At 38.7% G+C, this 27,830-nt stretch overlaps 1 protein-coding gene across 1 annotated transcript in view; it reads left to right on the top strand.

Annotated features, from left to right (window-relative positions):
- The window catches only part of ASCC3 (activating signal cointegrator 1 complex subunit 3), a 216,684-nt gene that overhangs the window by 167,595 nt on the left and 21,259 nt on the right, over positions 1-27,830 (top strand). Inside the window, exon 37 of the mRNA XM_032216493.1 lies at positions 27,189-27,413. Within this exon, the coding sequence (XP_032072384.1) occupies positions 27,189-27,413 (225 nt within the window). The remainder of the gene's footprint in view (positions 1-27,188; positions 27,414-27,830) is intronic.

Genomic DNA, 27,830 nt, shown 5'->3' with positions numbered 1-27,830 from the left:
ATTGATGCCTTTCTCACTTACTTAGTGAAGCATTTAACAGTTTTGGCAATAGGGAATTACATGGCATGGGGTAAGTAGTCTAATTAGATGCAAGTGAAAGTCCTTGGGGGGAGAGATATTTAAAAAGTAATTTGAAGAATCTCTTAATGATGCTGGCAGTGAAAACTGTAGGCTGAAGTGAAAAAACGCATGTCAACATTGCAAAACATGGTTGCAATAATAGCCATGTCCACAATTTACTCATAAGGTTTGGAGGGTAGAGAGATATTTGTTTTTAATTTATCTTGAATAAAAATGTAAATGTTTTTTTTTCTTATTTTGGGATACATTGATTGTTTTTTTAATTTGATAACTTTTCAAAGCTTATCTTATAAAAAACAACGTATTTACCAACAGTAAAACAAAACTCACAGAAAGCAGATAGTATTCCATGGAGTGGTCATTCAGGCAAGGAGAAGATTTACATCTTTAAAGGGAATCCAGCTTTATTCCTGGCTCCTTTATTTTGCTTGCAGAAAGTTCCAGAAGTAAAAAAGATTGCTAATATGTTCTGAGAATAAAAAAAGGACTCGATAATGAATGTTAGATGGCAGAAATTGATTTCTGATTCCATTGTAAAAATCACCCCTCAGAGCAATCTGAGCACTGCCTCCACTATACACACATTCTAAATCTGGAGGTAACAAACCTAAAGTATGTTCAATGTGTATTTTGTATTTATTTTATTTTATCAACATCATCCCTTCCCAATAAATTTGTGAATCCAAAGAAAATTGTCAAAATGCTCGATTTCCAGACCCAGGAGTCTTCTTCAAAGGAGCTCATCAGCAATATGCATAAAGATTTCAGAGCTTAGATTCTAGATGGATATGAGGATCACTTTTATCACTGTAGAATAATTCTTGCTAACCACCTAGGCCCAACTTCCCCAGCTTGTTAAGTCTGGGTGATGGGGATGTAGTACAACACGTCTGGTTAAAAAGGGTTACTATAGAGTTATAGCTGATTTCCTTGTCTTCCTAGATATAAATAAAACTATCATTTCGGAAGATGGCAGGTTTTTTTAATATGTATGAACTAGAACTAGGCAAAAGGGGAGGAAAGACTGTTTGAATGCTTAATTAAAATATAACTTTTCTGATCTTGCTCCAAAATCAGCCAAGAATATTGGCAGAATGAAGTATAGAAGAAAATCTGACTTAAGATTAGTTTTTCTACAGCTTCAAGAGTTGGATTTCTAAATTTATTTGTCTGAGATGAAGGTGTTTTAGGGCACTTCAGGCATCCAAATTTTATGGGCCCTCTTGTAACTTTTGGTTCCATACTGTGAAACCCTTCACTGCACATATCCTTCTTTCTGTTCTGTCCATGTGTTTTTCGCTCTTTACCAGCTCTTTGGTTTATTTTTCCCACAAGAGGGAGCTCACAGGATCCTTCCTGCTTTTCAACAGAAGCTATGTAGATAAGACTTCATTTCCCTTTTTACTTCCCATTCATTTTCTAAAGGCTTGTAACCCACAAAGCAGCTTTTCAAATCCAGTTGCACTAATAAAACATTGAGGGTGTTATCCTTGTTTTAAATATTTTACCTTAAGAATCAACAATTTTATCACATAATTGAGCAGTGACAGTTAAAAATGTTGTTTCAGATGAAGGCTTTATTGGCTATGAAAAATATGGAAGGCTATTCTTATAGATTATAACCATACTAAACAGAAAAGTAGATTAAAGTACAGGATCATATTTGTTCTCAAGGACAAATGAATGAAAATGAGTAACTTCATTAACAATATTTGTCATCATTATGTACAGTTTATAGTTTATAGTTTATTAACATTTATAGGCCGCCCTTTTCCCTGAGGGGACTCAGGGCGGCTCACATAAAATCAGGAAGGGGAATACAAGCAATGACGTAGACACATATAGTAAAAATAATAAGCAACATTCATTCATCATTCGGGAGGGGCGGCTATCTTTGTCCCCAGGCCTGACGGGCTAGCCAGATCTTAAGGGCTGTGCGGAAGGCCTGGACGGTGGTGAGGGTACGAATCTCCACGGGGAGCTCGTTCCAAAGGGTCGGAGCTACTACTGAAAAGGCCCTCCTCCTTGTAGTTGCCAGCCAGCACTGGCTGGCCGATGGAATTCGGAGGAGGCCCAATCTATGAGATCTAATTGGTCGCAGGGAGGTAATTGGCAGGAGGCGGTCTCTCAAGTACACAGATCCACTACCATGCAGGGCTTTCTGGGTGACTAGTAGCACCTTGAAGCGCACCCGGAGATTGACAGGTAGCCAGCGCAGCTCGTGGAGGATAGGTGTTATGTGGGTGAACCGAGGTGCACCCACAATCACTCGCGCGGCCGCGTTCTGGACTAGCTGAAGTCGCCGGATGCTCTTCAAGGGCAGCCCCATGTAGAGCACATTGCAGTATTCCAGCCTAGAGGTCACAAGGGCCCGAGTGACTGTTGTGAGAGCCTCCCGATTCAGGTAGGGTCGCAACTGGCGCACCAGGCGAACCTGGGCAAATGCCCCCCTGGTCACAGCCGTCAGGTGGTGGTCAAAAGATAGCTGTGGATCCAGGAGGACTCCCAAGTTGCGAACCCTCTCTGAGGGGTGTAAAATTTGACCCCCCAGCCTGAGTGATGGAATATTGGTCGAATCTTTGGGAGGGAAGCACAACAGCCACTCGGTCTTTTCTGGGTTGAGTACAAGCTTGTTAGCCCTCATCCAGTCCATAACGGCCTCAAGGCCTCGGTTCATCACGTCTGCCGCTTCATTGAGTTGGCACGGGGCGGACAGATACAACTGGGTATCGTCCGCATATTGATGGTATCTTATCCCGTGCCTGCGGATGATCTCTCCCAGCGGTTTCATGTAGATGTTGAATAGTACAGCTTTGTCACCGAAGTAAAGATACATTTTAAAATGACTCAATAGATTGAGACAAATAAATGAAGTAAACCAAGTTCACTATAAATGTAATAATGTAAATTTAAATACATATTTTTCAATTAAATCACCAAAAAGTTTCTAAATTATAATTAGTTTGAATTAAATGCTAACATAGCAAGTGAGCAAAAGATTGTATTACTAAACCCCAATTATATAAAAACACTGCTTTAATAATGCATTAAATTATTATTAAAATGCTTGATAATATTAGTAATTGATCTATTACTTTCTCAGAGTTAAGTGCCAACATTTAAATAACAAGCAGTCACTATAATATTCTACATCCAATAACTCTTAACTCATTTTATATTTAGCTGCTCCTTATAACATGATGCTAGACAAAATTTTGCTACATGCTGTATTATTTTAGGTACAATCTGGAATTATTGAAATCTTTCTCATACTGTATATACTCGAGTATAAGCCTAGTTTTTCAGCCCACTTTTTGGGCTGAAAAAAAGCCGCCTCGGCTTATACTCGAGTCAGTGAAAAATTTGCCCGAAATGGAGGAGAAAAAGGGGCGGGGCCATGCCGCTGGGTGACACTCGTGAATGGCCCAGTGCCCCTGTGAGTTTCCCCTCCCTCTGTGTCAGTTTGCCGCTCAGCGCGCACCGCACCATCCCCCCTCCTCACGTTCTAATGTAATGCAGGGCTGTCTTACGATTCCCCTTCCTCCCCCTCCTGCCGCTCTGCAACGATGTCCCACCTCCTCCTTGTTATGGCAAGCAGCCACATAGCGATGTCCCACCTCCTCTGGTACAGTGATCCAATGATAGGAATCACTGTGCCGTGTGTCATAGGAAACGGGACATCGCTCCCGCGGCTGCACGGGACATCATCATCACAGCGGGACATCAGCATCATGAGGTGAGTGAAGTATTTCATTGAATACACTGCTAGTTTACTGTTTTTCTTTGAAATAAATATTCAAAAACATTATTGGTATCTATTTTTATTTTTGAAATTTACCGGTAGCTGCTGCATTTCCCACCCTAGGCTTATACTCGAGTCAATAACTTTTCCAGTTTTTTGTGGTAAAATTAGGTGCCTCGGCTTATATTCGGGTCGGCCTATACTCGAGTATATACGGTATATCCTTCGTCTGGACAGAGTCTTCTATTCTGTGGAATATTCTTATAACTACTTTCAAGAGTTTATCATCAGTTTATCAGTATATTGTGTTTGTATTTATTTCAGGCACAGATATACTGAGACCTTACAGTATTCCTTTCCATTTCTGTATCTCCTGTATATCTTCCCTATTTATTTGGGGAGGTCTCTTAGCTATTCATTATGGATTTAGAGAGGGTTCATAGGAAAATAGTTGAGACTGTTGGAAAACTGAAAGGGGATGCTTGTTTTCATTGGAAGACTGATATACGGTAGTTGGGCACAATCCTGAGCAGCAGAGAAGAGTCCAAATTTGGAAAGTCTTCTGTTTCGAACTCATTTTGGTTTTCCAATCAGTTCTGGAGGGTTTAGGAGTAATAGGAAAAGGCCATTTTGAATGTACGTCCCAAGAGAATATAAGTGTATATTTTCATTAGATGATTTCATCTATCTTTTTATTTCTTTCATTAGAGTCCAGAAAAAGATGGTTCCTGGAAACGTTGGTCTTTCAAGCAGCATTTTAAATTATCTTGATTTGAAAAAGCAAGTTGAGGATTTAATTAGGCAACAGTTTAAAGGGAAATGACCATTTTATTTCCCTGTATTGAGATTAGATATGAACCGGAAAATATAGAATGTGGAATGTAGCTTCGAGTCACAGGAGGGAGAGGTTCTTTGCCCTCTGGAACATCCCCCCCCCCCCAACTTCAGAATACATTCCACTTCCACCACACATGTAGGGATGACAAACCAAACAGCATTGTTCACCTCCACCTACTTAGTGAACATGAAATATTGTACATAATAGAATTTATTTGATCAACAATTGCATTTCTGTTGCAGAGCATTCCCCTTTATTTGGGGTTACACTATAGTAGTAATACAATAAACTTAATTTTCTTTAAGGGCTTGCAAGAGTATTAGTAAACATTTAAACTGGTTTTACAACCTATATAACTGGTGCCTGCTCATTACTTTCTTAAAAGAATTATTATATGGTACAACTAGTGGCAGTTTTGACAGTGGGATGAAAAAAATGACTTTTTGTACCATATTTTACTGAGAATTGACTGAATAGGAAACCAGTAAAATAAATGTGCAGGCTCTTCTTTAATTTTCTCTGCAGTCAGGTGAGAAAGAAGGAAATATATTTGATAAGGCTTTTAAGTATTTTAGAACTGAGTTTTTAAAAAATTCTTCAGAGCAAAAAGGGACATAAATGGATGTTCATCCTCAACTCTTTAAAGCAACCGCCTCCTTTCCTGGTATTATGGGGCAGCTACATAATCCTGGGAAAGAGACAGTTGTTTTAAGAGATGCAGAGAGGATCTGCATTCATGCCCCCATGCACTTCAACAGACCTTTTCCACTCTGAATCTAAAGCACTCTACAACCCTAATACGAGACTTCTGTCAATATCAGAATTGTCATGGAAATATAATCCCAGTTGTTTGCTGCCTTGCATAGGGACAAAACCTATCCCTAGGCTTTACCATAAAGGAATTTACAGGGTAAAACATCAAATGTAGCTAAGATAAAGTAAGTTAATGCTCATAATACATAGCTTAAAATAGGAAAAGTAACATCACGCTATCAGTGTTAAAAGTTGTAAATTTCTGAAAAGTACTTTCAATTATTATACAGGCAAGATAAAACAGATTTGAGATTATCTCAATAATATGTCACAGTTTACTTGCATTCTTCTTACGCAGGGAACCTCCCTCACTCCAATAAGTTAAAGTCTCCTTTAAGTCCATCAGACTTTTCTTTATTCTCTTCTCTTTTCCAGCAGTCACATAAATAACCATGACTGCCTTTTTTTTCACTCTTTCCCAACCTGGCTCCCTCCGACAACTTCAGTCCCTATGCATTAGAAATTACCAGGTTGGTAAAAGCTGTTTGTGCCTGTGTACTTAATACTGGGGCATCTAGAACTGTGAATTCTGCTTAAAACTTCTTTTTGCAACTTAACTTGATTTATGGCAGAGCCTTTAGCAAGAAATTGCAAATTAACACTGGCACAGGAATACATTTGTTTTGATTTTCCATAATACACGTAAGTGGGTGAAATTGTTTTGTGAGCTGCAGTTATTTTTTTCTAGGACCTAGTGGCATTCTGAATTTTTTTTCTTGTGCATACATTCCATGGTTTGCGTGACCTAAGTTCTCAGTGTCTCCCCAGACGTAAGTAATTCCTTCATATTCCCCCACCCCCGAAGTTCTAAAGCAAACTTTAAACTAAAACCACCTGTTGCTCTCAGCCATTCCAACAAAGCACAATCAGTAGGTAAATCAAGATGACAGTGCCCACCACTCATTGCTGACTTAGTATGCCATATCGTATTTTTATGCAGTGCAATGATGGGAGAAAATGTAGAGAGGAAAACCAAGTTCAGAAGAATGTGTACACACACACACAAACAGACACAATATCTTTTAATCACTCCTAGCGATCCAGGTCTAGAAAAAAGCAGTTACATATCTCTCTTCTTTTTGACTGTTACTATTATATGATTACTGATAATATTTAATCATTTCTATTTTTAAAAGCTGCAAAAGAAAAATAATTACAAGAAATAGAGCATAACTGTTGTTGTTTTTTTTTGGAATTTATTTTAGTAATTCTATGCCATATTTCATAGGAAAAAAATATAGTTCATAAAGAAACTTAAAAGTTGGATGCAGTTTAAATGTTGATTCATTTAAGGAAGTCAAATTAAAATAGGGGTGCAATAACAACCCAGCAATCCAGCAAAATAAAAAATAATAATACAAAACCAAAACTGAAATGGTCTCCGTATAAGTAATATAATATGATTTTTTTGTGATCTCGCTATTATTGCACAGCTGGAATAAGTTAATATGGCACCTGGGCAATGATGTACTAACACATAATTCTAACCCTAAAACTCACACATAAAGATAACGGTTAAAAAAAACCATATAAAATAGAACACACCCTCAAATATACATGCAATTGATTATAATCGAATGCTTTTTTCAGCCCAGAATATAATGTCCACCATTTCATCATGGGGACAGTCTGTAGAACAGGCTGCATACTATACTAATTAGATCCCTTGGAGCACTTCATAGCTGGCATTTAAATCTAACATTTAGCCATAAAAATAGGTGTTATACTTACCTCATAGTCTTCTGGAATCCTGACATCTAAGCATAGCCTATAAATTAATATGCTATGTATTAGGATTAGCCTAACAATCACAGTGACGTGAGATGGAGTAAATCATAAAGAACCAGTCAATACCGAAAGATTATTAATTGCAACTAAAGGTAATGTGATTGTTTATTTATAAATATTATGGTTGCTTATCTCACCTAGTTACTTTAGGCAGCTCAAAATCAAAATATAAAAGTACCACAGTTCATTAAAAAACAATACTATATTATAACATCACACAAGCCCCTAGAAACAATAACACAATTATAATCTCATATGAGTGTGCCCAGTTAACAACCAGCCAACACTTCTGATCTTTAAGATTTTCCGGAATGCAAACAGTTGTCAGGTTCACAAGGGCATGTGCCCTTCCATAGGGCAGGTTCCACAGCAAAGATGGCATCCTTCCTAGGACTTGCTATGTAGATGACGTTGTTTCACTGCAGAGGCCTGGATCATACTTATCTTACTATATTGGTGGAACCCACAGAAATCATTAGGGAGAGCTCCAGAAATACCCTGGTTCTGTGCAATATAGGGATTTATAGGGTTAAACTAAAAGTTCCTTTTTCCTATCCTGATTTTCAATTATTCTAGGCACTAGGAAAAATCTTAATAGCATCACGTACTGTAGATGGATAACGATGGAAATGTATAGGTAAGATATCATCAAAATGCTGGTGGTATTTATCCCTTTATCAACAAATGATCACACCTAAAATTAAGGATAGTTCGAAAAGGATGGAAGCCTGAGTCACCTCTCTCTCTCTCCTTTTCTCCCCCTCCCTCCCTCCCTCCCTCTCTCTCTCTCTCTCACACACACACACAAACACACACACACACACACACACACACACACCATTCATTTAGAACCAGCCCTAGCGGAAAGAGAAGAACTAACACAAAACAGTGTCCCCTACTCCAACACCTTAAGCCAGTTTAGAAAGATAACATGATTAATAATATAAAACCCATAGAAAAATCAAGGAGGGGCAGAATGAATGCAGTACCCCATCCTAAGCATACCAGAAATGATTCACAAATGTGATCAATTCCATTTTAGTACTATAACCAGATCTGAAATACAGTTGAAAATACCTTCAGGTACTATACTACATTATTTCCGCTTCAATTCTCTGTAATACAGGAAAGATTTTTTTTCTTCTTGTAGACTTTTAAGAGCCATACACACACAGGACAAGTTGAAAATGCTAGCAACTGATTAGTCTTTGTCTTCAAATGTCTTTTGGGGAGTCATATACATCTGTCCAGTGACGTGCGGTAAGGTTTATGGCTGGTGAGGCAGTCCTCTCCCCCGACACCCCACTGACTAAAGCATTTTCTTTTGCCCGCCTGAGCCTAAAGCGCTTTCTTTTGCCCGCCTGTGCTCGCAGCAGAGCCCAGGTGGGCAAAAGAAAGCGCTTTAGTCAGTGGGGTGTCGGGAGAGAGGAGAGAATGCCTGAGCTGACACCCCACTGACTAAAGCACTTTCTTTCGCCCGCCTGTGCTCATGGCAGAACTCAGGTGGGCGAAAGAAAGCACTTTATACTCAGGCGGGCGAAAGAAAGTGCTTCACTGACTAAAGCACTTTCTTTCGCCTGCCAGAGCTGTGTGGCATCCGGGGCCCACTTGTCAGGCAAGGGCAGTGCAGGTGGGGCGCAGATGGATCGGAGGAAGCCTCTTCCCCCCTTCTCCCACCCAAAAGAACAAAGGGAACCTCTGCCACCACCCGGGCAACCTGGCCGGCCTCTCCCGCGGCGCCGAGCCTGGGAGTCCCTGGAGAAGCTGGCGGGAGCTGCAAGCGCCGCAGGCTGGACTGAAGCCAGAGGCAACGCCCCTCCAGCCGGGTAAGGCGGGCTGCCCTCCCTGCCTCTCCTACCCCCTTCCCTCTCTTCACTCAAACAAACTCTCTCTAAAACAAACACACACACACACACACACACAAAGTTGCACCAGGAGGATGACGTTTGAATTCCTCCCCCTCCCTCCGACACACACGTACCTTTTCCAGCTGTTTCACAGAGGATTTCAACTCTGCTCTTGCCTGCCATCATGAAAAGAAAAAAAATGTAAAAGGAAAAAGGCAAGAGCTGAGGTCAGGCTGGGCTAGTTGCTGCCAGAGTCACCGTGTGGATGACTCTGCTTAACTGTTTAAAAAAGCCTCTTAAAAAACGCCCTCTACAGGAGGAGGCAGGAGAACGACGTGCCTCGTCTACGTCAGGAATTTTTTGGCTTTTAACCCTTGCTTAACTCTGCTCAAGTGATCATAAAGTCAGACTAGATGAAGCACGTTGTTCTCCTGCCTCCTGTAGAGGGCACTTTTTTAGAGGCTTTTTTAAACAGTTAAGCACTAAGCAGAGTCATCCACGGTGACTCTGGCAGCAACTAGCTCAGCCTTTTTCCTTTTACATATTTTTCTTTTCATGATGACAGTGGTGAGGCCCTGCCTCCACTGCCTCCCCTGACTGCACGTCCCTGCATCTGTCCTACTGAGGCAGATTCTGCCCCTACTTCCATTAAAAGTCTTTATTTTTGTTTTTCTGTCAGAAAGATAGTGTGCTTCCATTCTTTTCAGCCATTTCAATAATAGTAGCCATTTGTTTTTCTTTGATCCATTTATTAACTTCATGGTTGTCTTTCCATACTCTCTTGAAAATGCAATGTGTTATAACATTATGTGTTACTTATCACTTTATATCTCTTTCTGCTTGTTCAGAGGAAAAAGCATATCTAAATCATATTCTGCCATGAAAACTCTATCCATTTGTCCTTTCCTCTTGTGTCTATGCAACTATAGTACCAAGATTTCTGTCCTGATATAGTCTTTAAATGTTTTTAAGGACTACTGACTACTGCAACATACTGTATATATGACTGTCTTTGAAGGCTACTTGGAAGCTTCAGGCGGCTGAGAATGCAGCAACACAAGCAGCAATGTGTATGCCTCAGTGTGTTTGTTACATCTATTTTGTTAGCTTTACTGCTTGCCAGTTTGCTTCCAGGTGTAATTCAAGGTGCTGGTTGTTACCTATAAAGTCCTAAATGGCCTAGGGCCTGGTTACTTGAGGGATAGCATGTTTTCCATAATATCTGCCCAGCCAATTGAATCACATCAGAGTTGGCATACTCTGGATTCTTTTGATTAAACAATACCATCTACCACGACCTCTGCAGCAAGCACACCTTCTCTGTAGCAGTACCTGCCTTCTGGAATAAGGTTCCCTCCAAGATCTAGGCAGCCCCCACCTGCTGTTGTTTGAAAGGGTTTTGAAGGCGGCTTCCTGGGAGGAGCCTGCTGGTGGTGGCAGCAAAAAAAATCAGCTGCCTCCGAATTCCTGGCTACGTACCTGTTTAGAGGATCTTCCATCTGACGTCTTATCAGGTTTTCTTATCCTTCAGGCAAGAAGGAAAGAAGAAACTGTTTTGCTGGCAAATGCTCTTCGATTTTTGCAGCTTTTGTGCTTGCAGGGAAAGGGGGGCTAGCCCAAGGCAGAACGGCTGTCCGTGCTGGGAACTTCAAACTGCCTTGTGCAGGACAAAGTAGGTCTCCCCCACTCAGTCCAAAGCTTTGTTTGATTTAACCTTATCACGAGCTGAATCCATTTCCGTGCACAATAATTGTTTATCAACATTTTAGCTTCTTTTCTTTTTCTCCTCCGAAAAATTATTTACTTAGAGGCTTTTAAAATGGCGCCGAGCAGGCTGGTTTCTCCGGTAATAATGAACACTTTTTGTTAATCCTCACAAGAATTCACAAGAATTCAAAACAAAAGAGATTGCTTATCATATGTTTTGGTTTCACAATAGGCCAGCAGAAGCTTTTTAATTAGCTTTATTTCTACAAGAATATTACTCCTTCATTAACTTTGCTTATCTGGAAGTTAAATGGTGATGAATCTGCTGAACGGTCTTGTTACAATGTTTACTCACTGAAAGTTTTGCCAAGCCTTAACTTCAAAATAAAAGGGGAACTCAGCCTCTTTACTTAAAGCTGCATATTCAGGCAATCGAGTTTTATTAACTGCAGGCAGATAAATTTTGAAATGGCTTCAAAACCAAATATTAACTTGAAGTTGTAAATTTTTTTCTTATTACTATTCAAAATACCAGCTTCAATTTTGTAAAAGGCTTTCTTATCCAGCTGCGTTACAAGATGGCGATTTTATAGCTTCTGCGTTTGATATATGACACACTCAATCAGTTCTATTCTCCTAAAGACTTCTCCTTATTAACTGTTAAAAGTCTATAAATAGTATCCCATTTAAAACCGAGGGGAGCAGAGACTTTGTTTGTTTGTGCGTTTTTTTATAATGGCTCCCAAATCGAAGCAGTCTAAGCGTTTCCTTAATAATACATCTCAAGAAATTGTTACAAAATCGCTGCCCTTGCCTCCCACGCCCTCTACTGGAGATCTCTTAACGCAAGAATTTCTTTTTGAAACCCTTAAAGAGTTCAGACAGGAAATCCTTTTATCGGACTTATATGATAAACTGGACGCCAAGATTGCTCAAACAAGGGAAGATACGATCAGAGTTATGACTGTTATGACAGGCTATGTTTCTGAAATGGAGGACAAATTGGAACTTTTGGAAAAAACTAATTCTAATTTGACATCTAAAATTCAAACGTTACAACAGGAAGTTGAAAATGCTCAAAAACAACTCATTATGATAAATTACAATAAGACTGCGTTTGCAATAAGAGTCAGAGGATTGCGTGAAAAGGAACAGGAGAATTTGAAACAGACCTTTTTTGAAGCTTTCAGACGTTCGGTGGGAAGTCCGGGATTTAACTTTGATTGGCAGATTCAAAAAATTTATCGCCAGAACTCGTGTGTAGCAAAACAACGACAGCTTCCGAGGGACATAATTATATATTTCACCACAAGAGAATCCAGAAATGCGATAATACAGAAGTTCTACAATAACAGGCTGCGAATCGATGGACAGGACTTGATTGTTTTTAAAGAAATACCATCTCAAATATTAAGAGCAAGGAGAGACTATACTTTCTTAACTGAAAAACTCAGAGATTCTCAGATACAATATAAATGGGAAGTGCCATCTGGTATCACAGTCACATTTGAGAACCAAAAATATCGTCTCAATTCTGTTTGCGAAGCCCAAGATTTTTACTACAAAACTCTGAAGGCAGGACTTCCTGATTCACCCGGACTTGGAGAAAGACAAGGAGAAGGAGAAGATAAGCAGCGGGACACGTGGCTACAAGGCGGAGGGTGTTGCTTTTCCTTTCCGGAAGGGCAGAAGAGTAAAGAATAAAGATCCAGCTATGCCTTTAAAATACTTCTTAAATTTTTAATTTGAATAAAATTTCAGGACTCCTGTCTGGTATAAAATGACAAAGCTGTATACCGATGAAGAGATATTGAGACTGAAAGAAGCGGTGCTGAATTTGGACATATATTGTATGGGACTTATATAAGACTTGTTTGAATCTTAATTTAAACTGCGCATGATCTATTCTTTGGGGCGAGGAGAGCGGAGATCATAGTTTTCTTGGATTGTGGTTTGGGATGAATGGAGTTGGGTGCGTGGGGTAGATGGAAGGGTAGTGAAAGTTCAATTAGATTATCTTGATCCAGAATGTAAGCTGATTTTTGTATAAATTGTTATTTGAATACAAGGTTAAGAAAGATTATCTGGAGAGTCTACACGAGGGTGGAGTAAATATGAGAGGAGCAATGGATGAGGATAAAATATATATGCGGACACGGGTAAAGGCAGGATGGGAGGTATAGAATTTATATGCGGAAGCAGGTAAAGACATTGTTTAAGATTTTAAAAATAATGAGAAGCTGAGTTTAATGTTAGAGAGTATATTGACTTCTCTTTCTTGGGGGGGGGGTTCCCCCCCCTTTTTTTTCCTTTTTATTATTCTTTTCTTTTTTGTTCTTTATTTTTTATTATTTTTTATTATTTTGTAACTTCTAATCTATTTGGTTTCAATATACTCCAGACTTTGCTTGATAAAGAACGATGCCGGGAATGGGACCTAGGAAGTCGGAAGGGGGTCAGGGAGGGGGGTTCAGGGGGTGGGTGGGGGGGAGGGTGGAAGTATAGACTCAATTTTCAGAACAATGAATGCACTTGGATACTGTTGCTTTTTTTTCTTTTTTTCTTTTCTTCTTTCTTTTCCTTTTATTTTTCTTTTGTTTTAGTACAAAACAAATAGACTAATGAATACTAGAAATACACCGAAGCGAGGTGTAGAGGGAAAGAAGAGGGGGGAATTAAGAGGGAGTGAGAAGGGAATGTAAGGAGGGTGAGATGGTGGGAAGGGGAGAAAGGAATGGCTGAGGGGGAGGGGAAGTAGAAGAGGGGATTGTTGGAAGGGAGAAATGAAAGTTGGAGGGGTAGAAGGAAGGGTGTATGTAGGATAGAAGTGTTATGAGTTGTTTATTGCTTCTTTTTTTTTAACTGCACAGTATTTAAGTGATTGTATAAAGGAAAATGAAAATGTAATAAAAGAATCTTTGATTCCAAAAAAAAAAAAGGGGGGGGGGGTTGAAGGCGTTCACCCAGGCCTTTAGCCCCCTTCCCTTCGGATTATGTGGATTTGTTTATTTTGTTCCTGTTGGGGTTTTTTGTTGCTCTTTCCATCTTCACTCTTTGTATATGGTACTTTATTTATGTTTATCTGTAGCTGTCTCCAATCATTGGAGTTTGGCAGCATATAATTTTAAATAAAGGTAACATATCTTTAAATAGTGGTTCTAATTTGGGTTGACAACTATAAGAAGGAGGGGATATAGTCCAAGATTTGTTACAAGAAATAGAAGGGCAAATATTGAAATATGAGTGAAAAAAATGGGTGAGACTAAACTCCTAATTGCTTAGAGAAAAATGTGGTTGTTTATGTAAAAAAAAAATGTGAGTTGCCTCTGCCAATGTTTTTTTTTTCTTTTTAAGTATTTATCTCTCCTATTAATGTATGTCAACACTGTCATTTAAGACAGTCAAATGAAAAATTATGTATTTAGGAAATGATCTATAGGACTTAATTTCTCTTGCATTGCATTCTATTTCTAATATTTGATCTGATGTTCAGAATGTAAACAGCAGGTGGGCTATCCAGTCCATAAGACAGAAGGAAAATGTTTGTAGTTTATGTCTTAAAGAGATACAGATAAATTGATGCTATTTAAAATAGTGTGCTACTGTAGAAAATAGGGAATATTTCTTAATTCTTTCAGATTTTTTTTTTATCATTTCATTAACTGGGGTTCTAAAAGATGTTACTGTTGAATGCTATGTAAGCTGTAAGAATGCATGTTCACCTTCTCTCACACAGAGCAGATGGATGCTTGACTGGCTGCTAATCCACAGCTGGAATGGTTTCAGCATTTTCCATGTTGCTGAGTTAGAGTGGTTTTCTAGTGGACTGAGAGGGCAGCAGGAGAGGGATATCATTATTCATCCGTATCCCAGTGGGATTGCTGCCAGGAGAGATTAATTTTTTCTCTTATGCTTGTAAAACAAGCTCAGGTGGAGTCTGTAATCCTCAGGGCACGGGTGGCAGATCAAGGAAGATGCTACAAAGCTAGTTAATTTTCAGATTCTAGGGGAAACAGAAGCTCTGTTAGATGTATAAATACATGATTGCAAATTTAAGTAGCTCAAATCCAAATGGGATCTTCCCAGACATCTGGTACTGAAATCTCTATTTTTCTTTGTTTTTAATAGAAGTTCTTGCTAGTTCGAATTGCAGGAAAAGTAGCTCTCTTCAGTTACCTTCCTCTTGGCAGATCTATTAAATATATTTTACAAGTAGTAAATAGGAATGTAAGATGCGTCGAAGTATAGAGAGCACAGGTTTATTGAATGTGCACACTGTATCCTTTATTACAAAATAGCCAAGTTAAATTTTCCATTTTTCACTCTGTTCTCTTTCCCCCAGTCACCAAAATATAAAATAGCATTCATGTAAAGTCCAGTGCTCAGCAACTCAAGCAGATTTCTACATAAACATTTAAGGATTTCTATTGTTGAGGGTGGGGATTCTTTAAAGATAGAGCCATCAGCCAATATTTAGCCTACTGTCAATGTCCCTGCCATTATGGTCACCAAAGAATAGACTGGTTTTAAACTACTGAGATTTAGCAAAATATGTTTTTATCATATGACTTTATATAGTAGCTTCAAACAGCAGCAAGACTCTAGCCTAGAGGAAGAGTCGTTAGCTGGATTTGTTATGGAGATGGTCTTTCAAGTTTCAATATCCCCTGTAGATCCAGTTTCTTTTATCCCAGAAGTCTTAGAACATGAGAATTGGCTCAGTGATACTGGAAGGCTATGTCACTTAAGGAATTCATAGCCAGAATCCTTTAAGACTCTCCACTATTTAGATAGGAGGGGTACTCTTATCCAAGGGGATTAAAATACCTTAGTTAAACCTAGACTCTGTGCAAACGCATTGATCACTTACATCTATACAATATCTTGCAATCCTAGCTGATACAACTCACTGTTCAAACCATTACATACCTTTGGAAAATTTCCCATTATAGAAATAACACTTAGACTTATATACCGCTTCACATTGCTTTACAACCCTCTCTTAGTGGTTTACAGAGTCAGCATATTTCCCCCAACAATTTGGGTCCTCATTTTACCCACCTCGGAAGGATGGAAGGATGAGTCAACCCTGAGCCGGTCAGAATCAAACTGAACTGCTGGCAGTCAACAATCAGCAAAATTAGCCTGCAATTTTGGGATGAGGAAATTGTCATACAGACGTCCACATGTTTTACATGTGGTACAGTAACATTGCACCACAAGCTTGAGAACTTGTGCTAATATTTTGGAGAATATATTCTATATTAGGGCATAATAAAACACAACTGTGATTAATGGGACAATGGAACTTGCATGGATTTTAATTCTCTTGAAAGCCTTTATATACATGCAAGAAATTAATATGATAAAATTGAAAACCAAGCAACCCTTAACTTTGGGGTTGTTAACTAGCATAGGTGTTATTAGTACTTGGTCTGCTTTGTTTGGTTATCAATGGATATGTATCCTCTCACTGTACACATTATTTAAAATTCAGTCTGCAGATATTCTTATGGAAAAGAAACATCCATAAATACATTTTTTAAAAATTGCTTAAGTAATGCTAATGTTTTAAAATATAAAAGGGAACCATATCCTATGAATGCCTTTTAGTAATGTCTAAAATAGTTTCTCACTTGAAAAAGAATGGATTTTTATCATTAAGCTGCTAAGCTATTGAAAGCCACAAACCACAAACAAAATTGTACTGACAGATACCAGCATTCCGTGCTGTGTGCTGGGTTTTTTTTGTTGGAAAGGAAAACACACTTACTTGAGGCTAACAACAGCATTACATCGTGAGCTTATGAGAGAAGAGCAACCTTAAAACTGAGCAGTTATCGAGTGTTCATATAGCTACAAAGTCTGGCCTGGGAACCCTTTCTCTCAACGTATTCCTCACATTGACTCATCATCTCCATCTTGTCTGGATTTAATTTAATTTTGTTCACCTTCACTCAGCCCAGTAGCAAATTCAGGCAAATTCAAGCTATCAACTGCTTCTTGGACCTAGATAATAAATAGTAGTAGATCTGGGTGCCACCACCATACTGAGAACTTCAATATTGAATATTGAATAGCATGAGGGATAGTATATATCAGTGGACTAGCCCTAGAGATTAATTAGTAGATACCATCACTATTTTTTGAAAACCATCTGATGTGAAGAACTATAATATTGACACAAGGTTCGATACAATCAGATGATGCAGAAGGATTCCATGGCCACTAACTTCCAGTTTCCAAGTTAGGTATCCATGAAGATAACAAAACTAGTCCCATTATCAGTATCATTCAAATATACTTGGAGATACAAAATTCATTCAATGAAGAATTCCTTCAATAGAAATCTTAAAAATTGGACATAGACACCACATTGAGGAGGAGGAGGAGCCTCAGTGGCACAGTGGTTAGAGTCCAGTACTGCAGGCCACTCAGAGGTGGGTTTCAGGCGGTACGGTACGTGCATACCGGTGCTAGAAATCCGGGATGTGTTTGCGTAACAGGGCCTCTGGAGGCCCTGTACCGGAACAGTCCCTCCCCTGGCCAGACCCCCCCCCCCACTCGCTCACACCACAGACCTTCCCTCATCCTCCAGAGAGCCCATACCGAGAGAGAGGAGGCGGGTTGGTTTGAATGTGGGCGAGCAGGCAGTTTAGTGGCCTCCTTCACTTGTTTAGGCAGGCAGAGAAAGAAAGGAGGTGCACAGTAGCCAATGACGAAGGCACTCCCCTTCACCCTTGGTGGCGGGGGTGCTTTATTGTGCGCCTCCTTTCTTTCTTACCCTGCCCGAATGAGTGAAGGAGGCAGGCGGAGAAAGGAGAGCTCCTTCACCCTCGGCTATCGCATGCCTCCTTTCTTTTTCCACCTGCACAAACAAGTGAAGGAGGCACTCACTGGCCACTCGCCCACATTCAAACCAACCCATTTCCTCTCTCCCTGCATGGGCTCTCTGGAGGGAGTGGGAAGGTCCCTCCCAAGACCTCACTTGTTCTGGCGGCAACCTGATGATAGCAGCTGAGCAAGGGAAGGAAGAATTCTGGAAGTTGAAGTCCACAAGTCTTAAAGCTGTCAAGTTTGAACACCCCTCGGGCTTTTTTGTAAAGGGTTAGGGGTGCAAGGGTCTTGTAACTTGACAGCTTTAAGACTTGCACACTTCAAATGCCAGAGTTCCTATGGCAACATGACTGGAGGAGGAATTCTGGGAGCTGAAGTCCACAAGTCTTAAAGCTGTCAAGTTTGAATACCCCTGGGGGTTTTTTTCTAAAAGGTTAGGGGTGCAAGGGTCTTGTAATTTGACAACTTTAAGACTTGCACATGACCACCCGATCACATGACCGCTGAGCCACTCCCACAAAACAGGACACACCTACAGAATAGGTTCTAAAAAATTTGAAACCCACCACTGAGGCCACTTCTGCTGACTATTGGCTGCCTGAAATTTGGCATTATTATTTTAAAAGAACCAGTTACTTCCATTTTATTTAAAATCTAAAGCTATGTATGACTTTGAAGCTAATTGTAATCAGTGTTTGAATTGTTGGATTGTAAGTAATCATTAGAATGTTATGGGATGTTTGCAAACTCACTATAGCCATTAAATAGGAGTAAATCTCATATTTTTTAAGAAGAGAAAGGTGAAGATTCATATTTGAAAGACCTGTTCATATCTTAACTTGACTGCTGCACATTCTCCTTTATGACACTTCAAATTGGAAGGAAATAATTAAAAAATATGTTCTGCACTGAATGTGTTATTTCTCCAGCTATTTCCCAAGGTCACTGCAGGTAATGGAGATTTAAAATATGAGGTCAGAGAAGTGTTACTTCCAGATAATGCATGACTGTTTCCCTGACATACCTGAAAGGGAGAAGTGGACTGAAATTGTAACATTTGATAGCCAGACAGATAAATTGGTACATCATACTTTGTTTGATCAGGCCAAAAATAAACAAACAAACAAATACCAATCCTTAAATCATCCTGAATGTACAATCATAAATTTTGTACAAAATGTACAACAATACATTTTACTCTATATATTCAAAGCAGGAGAGAAAAAAATAACACATTTGTCTCTTCAAACCATTAGCAAATGTGTCCTTAGTTCTGTGTCTGCCTGAACAAATAAAAATTAATTTGCATTCATAAAACGTTAAAAACTATTTATCCTATGAAGCTGGTACCACAAACCAAATCTTGTGGAGTAGAAATAAACTTCTAAAAATAAAAAATATAAAAATAAATATCACAAAAGTAAGTTTAACTATAATATTGTTAGGAGCCACTTTAATAAAGGCATTTCATTTTGCTTGGTTTGCTACTTATAATTTTAGGACTGGCTTAATTCCATCTGTTTTCTAGTAGATGTTGATGGGCAGAGCTGGCTTATATATTAGCCTTATAATTAATAAACCACCCAAGAATTGAATATTCCCCCACATACCAGTGGTGGGTTGCCAATTTTTTTACTATCGATTTGTGCGTGCTCACGCGTGCATTTTTGCACCTGACACTTCTGTGCATGCGCAGAAGCATCTGGGTAGATGGGCGAAGCCTCCCGCCACCACTACTACCAGTTTGCCCGATCTGGGCCAAACCGGAAGCAACCCACCTCTGCCACACACAGATGCACACACACATATCAATAGGTTAAATGGCTGGGTGAAAGAAGCAAAATTTTAAAATGCATATGTTTAACCTTATAGCTATGAAAAGCAAATCTTAAAAAATGAGCAAATAATTTAGAGAAAATGTTTTTAAAACTGAATCAATACAGGGCAAATATTTTTACTAGCCTTCATGCATTTCTTTACAAGTGTTGCCTTTTCCTTAGAGTCAGAGAACGGTGGGGTTACATTTTGCTCGTAACTTAGTCAAGGAACAATAAATGTTTCTCTGTTTTCTTTTTCGATAAAATAAACTTAACAGAAGACTTGTAGCAGGCTTTTTTCTTAGTACAAGCTTCATAGTTTCTGTATTGATTTCTTTTTCCCATTTTTTTTCCTTAATGAGAGAACAAGATGAGAATTGGCTCAATAACAAGGATAAATGGACTTCTCTCCTATCTCTAGGTTACAATATTTTCAGATCTTTTTTTTTTCTATCCTAACTCAACTCAAATGAATTTGATAGTAAAGTTGAAGAATGCTCTATTGTGTAGTAGGCCCCAAATATTGGCATATTGAATTTGAAAAACATCGTAATACTGATAGTTTGACTTTATCACAAACTACAGAAAACAGGTGTTCCAAGGTAACACTTTTGGTAGCAAGTAGACCATAACACATGCTTAAGCATCTAATTTTATATCCAATTGTCTTTAGAAGATGACATTAAAGGGCATTGAGATACATATATTAATGTTTTATTTTATGTTAATCTGCTTTGTTATGCTTAAAATCATATGAAATATGTGTGTTTTTAAAGTCATTTTAAATAATGTACTTGATATTGTTCTGGTTTTTTTTCCCTTAAGATGCTTTCCCTTAAGACAGGTTGAAACACTAAAAGCAGAGATGCCTTTAATGCATCACTAATTGTGGGGTGATGATTCAGGTATGTGCTTTCATACTGATGGAAGTGTATCTTTCTACATTTTCTCCCCATAGCAGTTTCTTCATCATCCCATAATGTAGAGATGAGATTAAATGAAGCATAATGCAATATCAAACTCAGTACCGTGTAATAAGTAAATTAGCTTAGAAACCAAGAGACTGTAACTAGAACTCTAGCCAGGAGACTGTGAGTTCTAGTCCTCCCATAGGCATAAAAGTAGGCTGGGAAAACTTGGGCTAGTCGTTCTCTTTCAGCTGAATTCATAGGTGGCGCAGTGGTTAGGGTGCAGTACTGCAGGCCACTTCAGCTGACTGTTATCTGCAGTTCAGCAGTTCAAATCTCACTGGCTCAAGGTTGACTCAGCCTTCCATCCTTCCAAGGTGGGTGAAATGAGGACCCAGACTGTGGGGGCAATATGCTGACTCTGTAAACCGCTTAGAGAGGGCTGAAAGCCCTATGAAGCAGTATATAAGTCTAACTGCTATTGCTTTTGCTATTCTTGTGAGGAAAATATGAAGTGGGGAAAAAATATATGCACATTTTTATTCACAGTGTATGAAATATGAATACTGGCTATTTAGGTAACTTTATCTAAAGATTTGTTTAATTATAATTATAGACATCCTTCCATTATACGTGTTGCTCATGAGTGCTAAACAGTTTTGACTGTAAAACATTATTTATAATGCTCTTTATTTACTGTTCCTGTTTATTCCAATTTCCATGGTACTTCCAAAATCCTTGTTCAAACTTTTTATTTTCTGTATTTCTAAAATATTTTATTTATTCATACATAATTTATAATCTGCCCCAATCCCAAAGATGGCTAAATACAAAATAGCTAAAACAGAAACAATGCAAACAGTAGACTAGAACTGGAAAAATAAACCAAAAAACCAAAATCTGGAATGGCAATCTATAATCAGCCGCAGCTGAAGGCTGATTGGAACAGTGTTTTTTTAATGTTTTCTAAAACTGAGTAAAGTTAGCACTAAAGAGACCTCCAGAAAGTGGTTGGGAAGGGGGCTACTATAAAGAAGGCCTGCCATTTCATCCTATGATATTTTTTTTTAAATAAGGGACCTCTAGGAAACACTCTCTGGATGACCTCACTAGATTCATTCATTGCAAGACAATAGGTGGCATTTATCAGTGCTGTGCCATTTAGGGTTTTAAAGGTCATAAGTAACATTTTGAACTGAGTCTGGAAGCTTATTGATAGCCAATGAAGCAACATTAAAATGAAAACTATTCTACATTGGCAATGTAGAATAATTGAGGGGGACCTAGTAACTTTGCTCCCAAAACTTACAGCCATTGTAGCTTCCAGGTCATCTCTGAGGCAGCCCCAGTGTATTACAATAGTCAGCTGAGTCGTGATCAAGGTGCAAATTATAGTTGTCAAGTAGCCACTTAGAATTTAAATTTTAAATCATACCCATTGTTGTTGGAAGTCAGAGAACCTAGGAAGTTTTAATAATCCACATAATATATGTGTGGTTCCAAGCAGTGTGGCCATTTGGAATTGACAGATGGAAATGTTGTCAATACAGATTTTCTAAGTGCCTTCCAAGATTTTTTTTTGTAGGGCACCAGTGTGCTAATAACTATTTGTGTTATTGGGTGAGTGTTATCCTAGCCAGAGCAATTACCAGGACCAATTTTCTTAAGAATGCTGTGTTTATGAACAAACAACAGATTTGACTTGGAGAGATTTAGTCTGAACTTGCTTTGCTCCATTCAAATTGTCACAGTCTCCAGACACCTATTCAGAACTTCCAAAGCCTCTCCTTTATTTCCTACAGAACTGATGTACAGCTAGGTATACCCGGTTTCCCCAAAAATAAAACCTCCCCAGATAATAAGCCCAATTGGACTTTTCAGCGCATGTGCTAAAATAAGCCCTCCCCTAAAATATTGCAACACAGCAAAAGCCATGAGGTAACTGTTCTGACCACCCCCCTCTTCATACACCAAAGCACGCCAAGACAAAGATACTTCAAGGATTTATTAACACACAGACTAGACTTTGGCAGCAATCCAGCACAGACTAGACCTTGGCAGCAATCCAGCCTGCCAAGATAGCCATGATAACGTCTCCAGCTCTAGTAAATACATTGATTCCTGCGACGAGCTTGTGGAAAGCCATTCCTTTTATAGTCTTGAGAGGAGCCTAATTACCACCAGCTGAGTTCAGTTTTCTCCTGTAACTGCGTAACTGTTCTTTACACCTATTAGCCCTCTGCTGCCGGGCATCCAGGACCAACTCCCTTGCCTCCTCCCCACTGCTCCAATGCATGACGTCAGGATCACACTCCCTTGTCTCCTCCCCACTGCTCCAAGGCTTGACTTCGGGAGCACGCTCCCTTTGGCTCTCACTGCGGCGTCAGGCTTCAAGTGCCTCCTGGTGGCAACCAGCCTCTCTGCGCCCTGCTCGGAGTCGGAACCCTGTCCAGGGTCCCCCACATCTTCCAGAGCCGACTCATAGGCCCCTCGCTGTCGGAGTCTGGTGGCAGCTCCAATGGCTCCTGCTAGGCCACAACAGGTAACCATGTCACCGCCTCCAGCACCTCAAAAATAATAAGACCTCCCCGAAAATAAGGCTAAAGCTTATTGGGGAGGGGGGGTCAAAAGAAAATAAGACCCTGTCTTATTTTTGTGGAAACACAGTACTTCACTCCAACCTGATGGATAAACAGTTCATGTAAATGTTAAATAACATGAGAAAAAGCACTAGGCTCTGTTGAACTAAAATAGAATACAGGAAAAGAAAGTGCAGGTTCTCACCCAAAAAGTTTTAGAAGATAAATTAATATTTCAATAGACTGAATGAAAAGTTTATATAAGAGGACAGGGAAATTGCTTGGACAGAATGAAAAGAAAATTATGTTACAGACTATCATAGAGGTATGGATGTATGCTAATACAAAGAATACTTGCCAGAATGATGAAATGAAAGATGATGCAAATGAGAAAAACGTATATAAGAAAATAATTGATGAACACATACATATATGTACATCACCTTTTAAATATTGTCGTAAAAGCCAATCTGCAGTGCTAAATTTACATAATATATTACTGGTGCCTCAAATTCCACATTAAACAAGCTTCCCAGTATAGTGTTGATAAAAAGCACAGTTGCCTTTACAAGCTCAGGGAATGTGAGAAGCTGAATTGGTTTGGTTTGGTTTAGTTTAAGACTCTTTGTGTTACAAATTAATCAGTTTGGCCTGAGAAGTCTACAACTCATTAACTTTAAAGGCTTTGCTATTTCTCATGGTTGAACTTAAGTTTTAACATAAATAAGCCTTTCTTTTGTCACCTGCATTGGTCAAGCTATTCCACAGCTCACAACTCTATCCAATGTATATTTGCTTAGGAGTATTACTGACTTTGATGGCACTTGGTCCTTAGTTATTTTGCACCAGATTGTGATTGTGCTGCATAATATTATACAGGCTGGCTAGATGTTAGTCTTATTATATAGAAGACTTAGTGCCTGCAGCTTTAAATCACTATAAAATATGTTGCTAAAATAGAGCATGCTTGTTTTTTTAATAAATCTAGGAACTGGTATACAGTATAAATCTACATTGGAGTAAAGTAATTTTATGCTTAAAATAATTTGGATGAGAGAATAACATTGATGAAATAAAAGGAGCTTACAAATAATATTAATTGAATGGAAAATTGCTGTAATTTCGGTTCCACCACAAAACCGCGTTCGACTAAAGCACGCTCGACGAAACCGCGTACCTGACGTCATCACAGCGCGACGAAAAAAGCACGCTGTGAACGATAAAGCTAAAATTAACACCTAAACCTAACCCCCCTAAACCTAACCCTAAACCTAACCCTAAACCTAACCCTAAACCTAACCCTAAACCTAACCCTAAACCTAACCCTAACCCTAACCCTTAACCTAACCCTAACCCTAAACCTAACCCTTACCTTAACTTGAATCGGCTTGCTTTCAAAGCGCTTTTTAAAGCGCCCTTTTTTCTCCGCGGTCGCTGTTGTCGCACTGCTGATGACGTCAGCGACGCGGTTTAATCGGGTGCGCTTTAGTGGACCGCGGTTTTGTCGTGCCACGGTAATTTCAAGCTATTATTTTCCCAAGCTCTTCTGGTAGTAAACTATGTATTTTAAGACTTTGGGGTTCTACCCCTTGGTATATCTGTTTTTGTGAATTTTCACTTGATACTCTATATGTGACTGATTAACATTTAGGTGGCAGTAATTCAAAATTAGTTTTAAATTGGGAATTTAAGGTGGGCCTTTAGATCTTATTAGAGACCAGCTGTAGCTTTTTTATAATAATGGTACCAATATTTCCTGAACAAAACAAATCTATATCATTATTTCCACTCTTTGGAACCATTGGTTTTGAACTGCTAGGTAAGGCAAGAGAAAACTCAGAATAAATGTTTTTTAGGCTTTAGTGAAAACTTCAATAATACAACAAAAGTTTTTGGATTTGAAACTCATTTTTAGGCAAAAGGGTAAATGAATGAATAAAAATGCAAAGTGCTTCTAATTTTATCTTTGACACAGAATTGTATGGAAGTATAAAAGGACCACATCTTTTGATACCCTAAAATCAATAAATATGATCTTCCATCATTTTGGGAGATCTGAGTAGATTTAAATGCAAATAAAAACTTGTAATTGCTAACAGTTGTGAAAATCCTCCGTCTGAGAACTGAATAGCCATTGACTATTCAAATGTAGAATGATAACTGAAATGTAGACATAGACTCAGTTCTATTTTAAGGCTGCATGATGTTAGTTCATGCTTCCAGTGTTACTTTTGTTCTTGACAATTTAGAAAGGAATACATTTTATGGCCTGTTGTATCTCTCTTTCCAAGAAGTGCTACAGCATATATTTTTGAAATTGCTGTTTGGTTACAAAATCCTGATTATTATTATTATTATTATTATTATTATTATTATTATTATTATTTTCACTGTAAAAAACGAAAGGGGGGAAGGGTTGAGAGGAATCGGAATAAATATTTGTACCAGTGCAACCAAAAACTGTTGGGGACTTTTTTTTTCAGCTGCTTCACTTTTCTTCCTCATTATTTCCTCTTGGCCAAAAGGAAATCCAGGAAAGAAGTTCTATGCTTCTATCAGAAAGCTTCCAAATCTTGTGTGATTTTATGCCTTCTATGTCAGCAGATACACTTTTACTATCAGCTCCTGTTGAATTTCCAAATTCATTCAGCTTCTTACTGACACTTAATGGAAATGAAGGAACAGTTCATTTGGCATTCTTAATGTTCTTATTGATGTACCCGTTCTCCAATTTTGAACAGTCTTTTTAAAGTGGTTCTGCCAGGCTCTTGTTTTTGTTGTTCATAAATTGGCATTGTGTAGTCTGTGGAACTTGCATGGCAGATTTGTGCTAAAAAGGGAAATGAATGCAGAAAAAAACCTGAGTGAACAGCAAGGCCACTTTGATTTGATTATGAAGGATGTTTCTTTATTCCGCCTGTCTTCCTGCAATCTGAAAACAGTAGCAGGGGGTTACAAGCTGAGTTCATCATAGAGTTGTCAATCACTGCCATTTCACATTTGCAGTGGAAGATGTCTTTATTCAAGGACAGCTGGGCAAATCAGAAGCACAGATTTGCAGTTAGTAGCCTGTCCTGCCTATGCTAAGCAAACAGGGACAGGGCAAGCAGACCAGCCTGTCACATAAAAATATAATGGACTAGGCTGACCTTGGTGCCCTACATTCAGCTTCGTTCCCAGATGCATAAAAGCTCCAGTGCTCATTCTCAATTTCCTTTAATTACTTACATGATGTAGATAAGAAAATGAACTTCACTTACAATCATCCATCACAAACTCATAGGAAATGAAGTAGGCAAAGTGTTTGAAACCAGAGGAGTATTTTGGAAGTAAATAAAACACGTTGTTTAAAGGGGAGAAAGGAGACTTTTTCTGTTTTCCAGAAATACCTGCTCAGCTGCAGCCATTCTGCTGATCCCACCCCTTAGTCTGTCTCATGGCTAGAGCTACCAAGCCCCAAAAAGAAAAATCTCCTTGGTAAATACCCCTTAAAATATTGTTAAGGGATGTGGTTTAAATAAGAGTGAAGCAAACATGAAGAATTCTATAGGGCTTAAGATGGCACTGACCCTTTGGTTCAGAAAATAAATGACCACAGTTTTCACAAAAGAATGGAAAAGACATCACGGATTAGGTAGCAGTTGTCTGCAGTCTGTCCTTTAAAAAAAAACTGTTCAAAGCCCATGACATTTTTAGAGGTTGCTTAGGTATTATTTCTAGGGTTTTCTGAATTATTATTCAAGTTTTTTATCCTCTTGTCTTGAGGCTTTATCTGTCAATTAAAAGGAATATTTTATTGTACAGTAACCATGTGAACACAAGTAAAACGTATTACAATTAATTCTCATACGCAGCTTTCACACAGTTAACTTTAATTAATCTGCAGTTGACCAAATTTACAACTGAGAGAGCATTTTTTTCTGGAAAGCATTTGAACTTTTGCCAAAAACATTACTATATTGTAAATGTAATCCAGCCTTTTTCTAGTGCTTCTTGTGCTTGTGGATGAGAATAAATCTGAAAGCTTTAGGAACACTTGGGTAACTTTTTTCCAAACTGTGCTTCCAACTGTGGTCCATATTTCTCGTAAGTGGTTTTATTAGGGGCTTGGGTAAAATTTGCCAAAGGAAGCTCCTAGTTGTCTATATCCCAGTTCTTTCCATTTTTTTTACGCTAATGTTCGTTTTCCCCCCCACCTCTCTCTCTTTTTCTCTCTTTCTCTCTCTTTCAGGATGCTGAAGAATACACAGACCTCCCAGTGAGGCACAATGAAGATCAAATGAATAGCGAACTGGCCAAATGTCTCCCCATTGAAGTCAACCCACATTCTTTTGACAGCTCACACACCAAATGTCATCTTCTATTGCAAGCCCACTTTGAACGTGCCGTGCTTCCATGTCCAGATTATGTCACTGATACCAAGACGGTGTTAGACCAGTCAATCAGAATATGTCAGGTACAGTTAATTTTTTATGCTTAATGGTCTAGTTTGGTATTTATGACTGCCAAAATCTAGATTTGAAAATGTGCCTGAATTGTTGATATTATTAACAAAATATGTTGCCTATTTTATTCAAACAAAATATATTGACTTGATAATATGATCTTTTGGCAATATGCGTACGTGTTTATAAATGCTCAAAATATACAGGCCTCGGATAATTACTATGCGCCATAATTACTAAAAATCATTTTAGTGTATATACATTTATAACATTACCTCTGTACTGTTTATGTCAGTGCAGGTTCTCACTGCCTGTTTCTGAACAACATATGTAATGATTTGAAATAAAGGTCAAAAGTTAAATAGGAATTTGATAAGCCTTTATCAATTTTTAAGCCAAGATCATTATGTATTTCTTTCCCTTCAGAG

This window comes from Thamnophis elegans, chromosome 4 (genome assembly GCF_009769535.1).
Source record: "Thamnophis elegans isolate rThaEle1 chromosome 4, rThaEle1.pri, whole genome shotgun sequence".
Taxonomy (NCBI): domain Eukaryota; kingdom Metazoa; phylum Chordata; class Lepidosauria; order Squamata; family Colubridae; genus Thamnophis; species Thamnophis elegans.
This window is presented reverse-complemented; position numbering and strand designations above follow the sequence as displayed.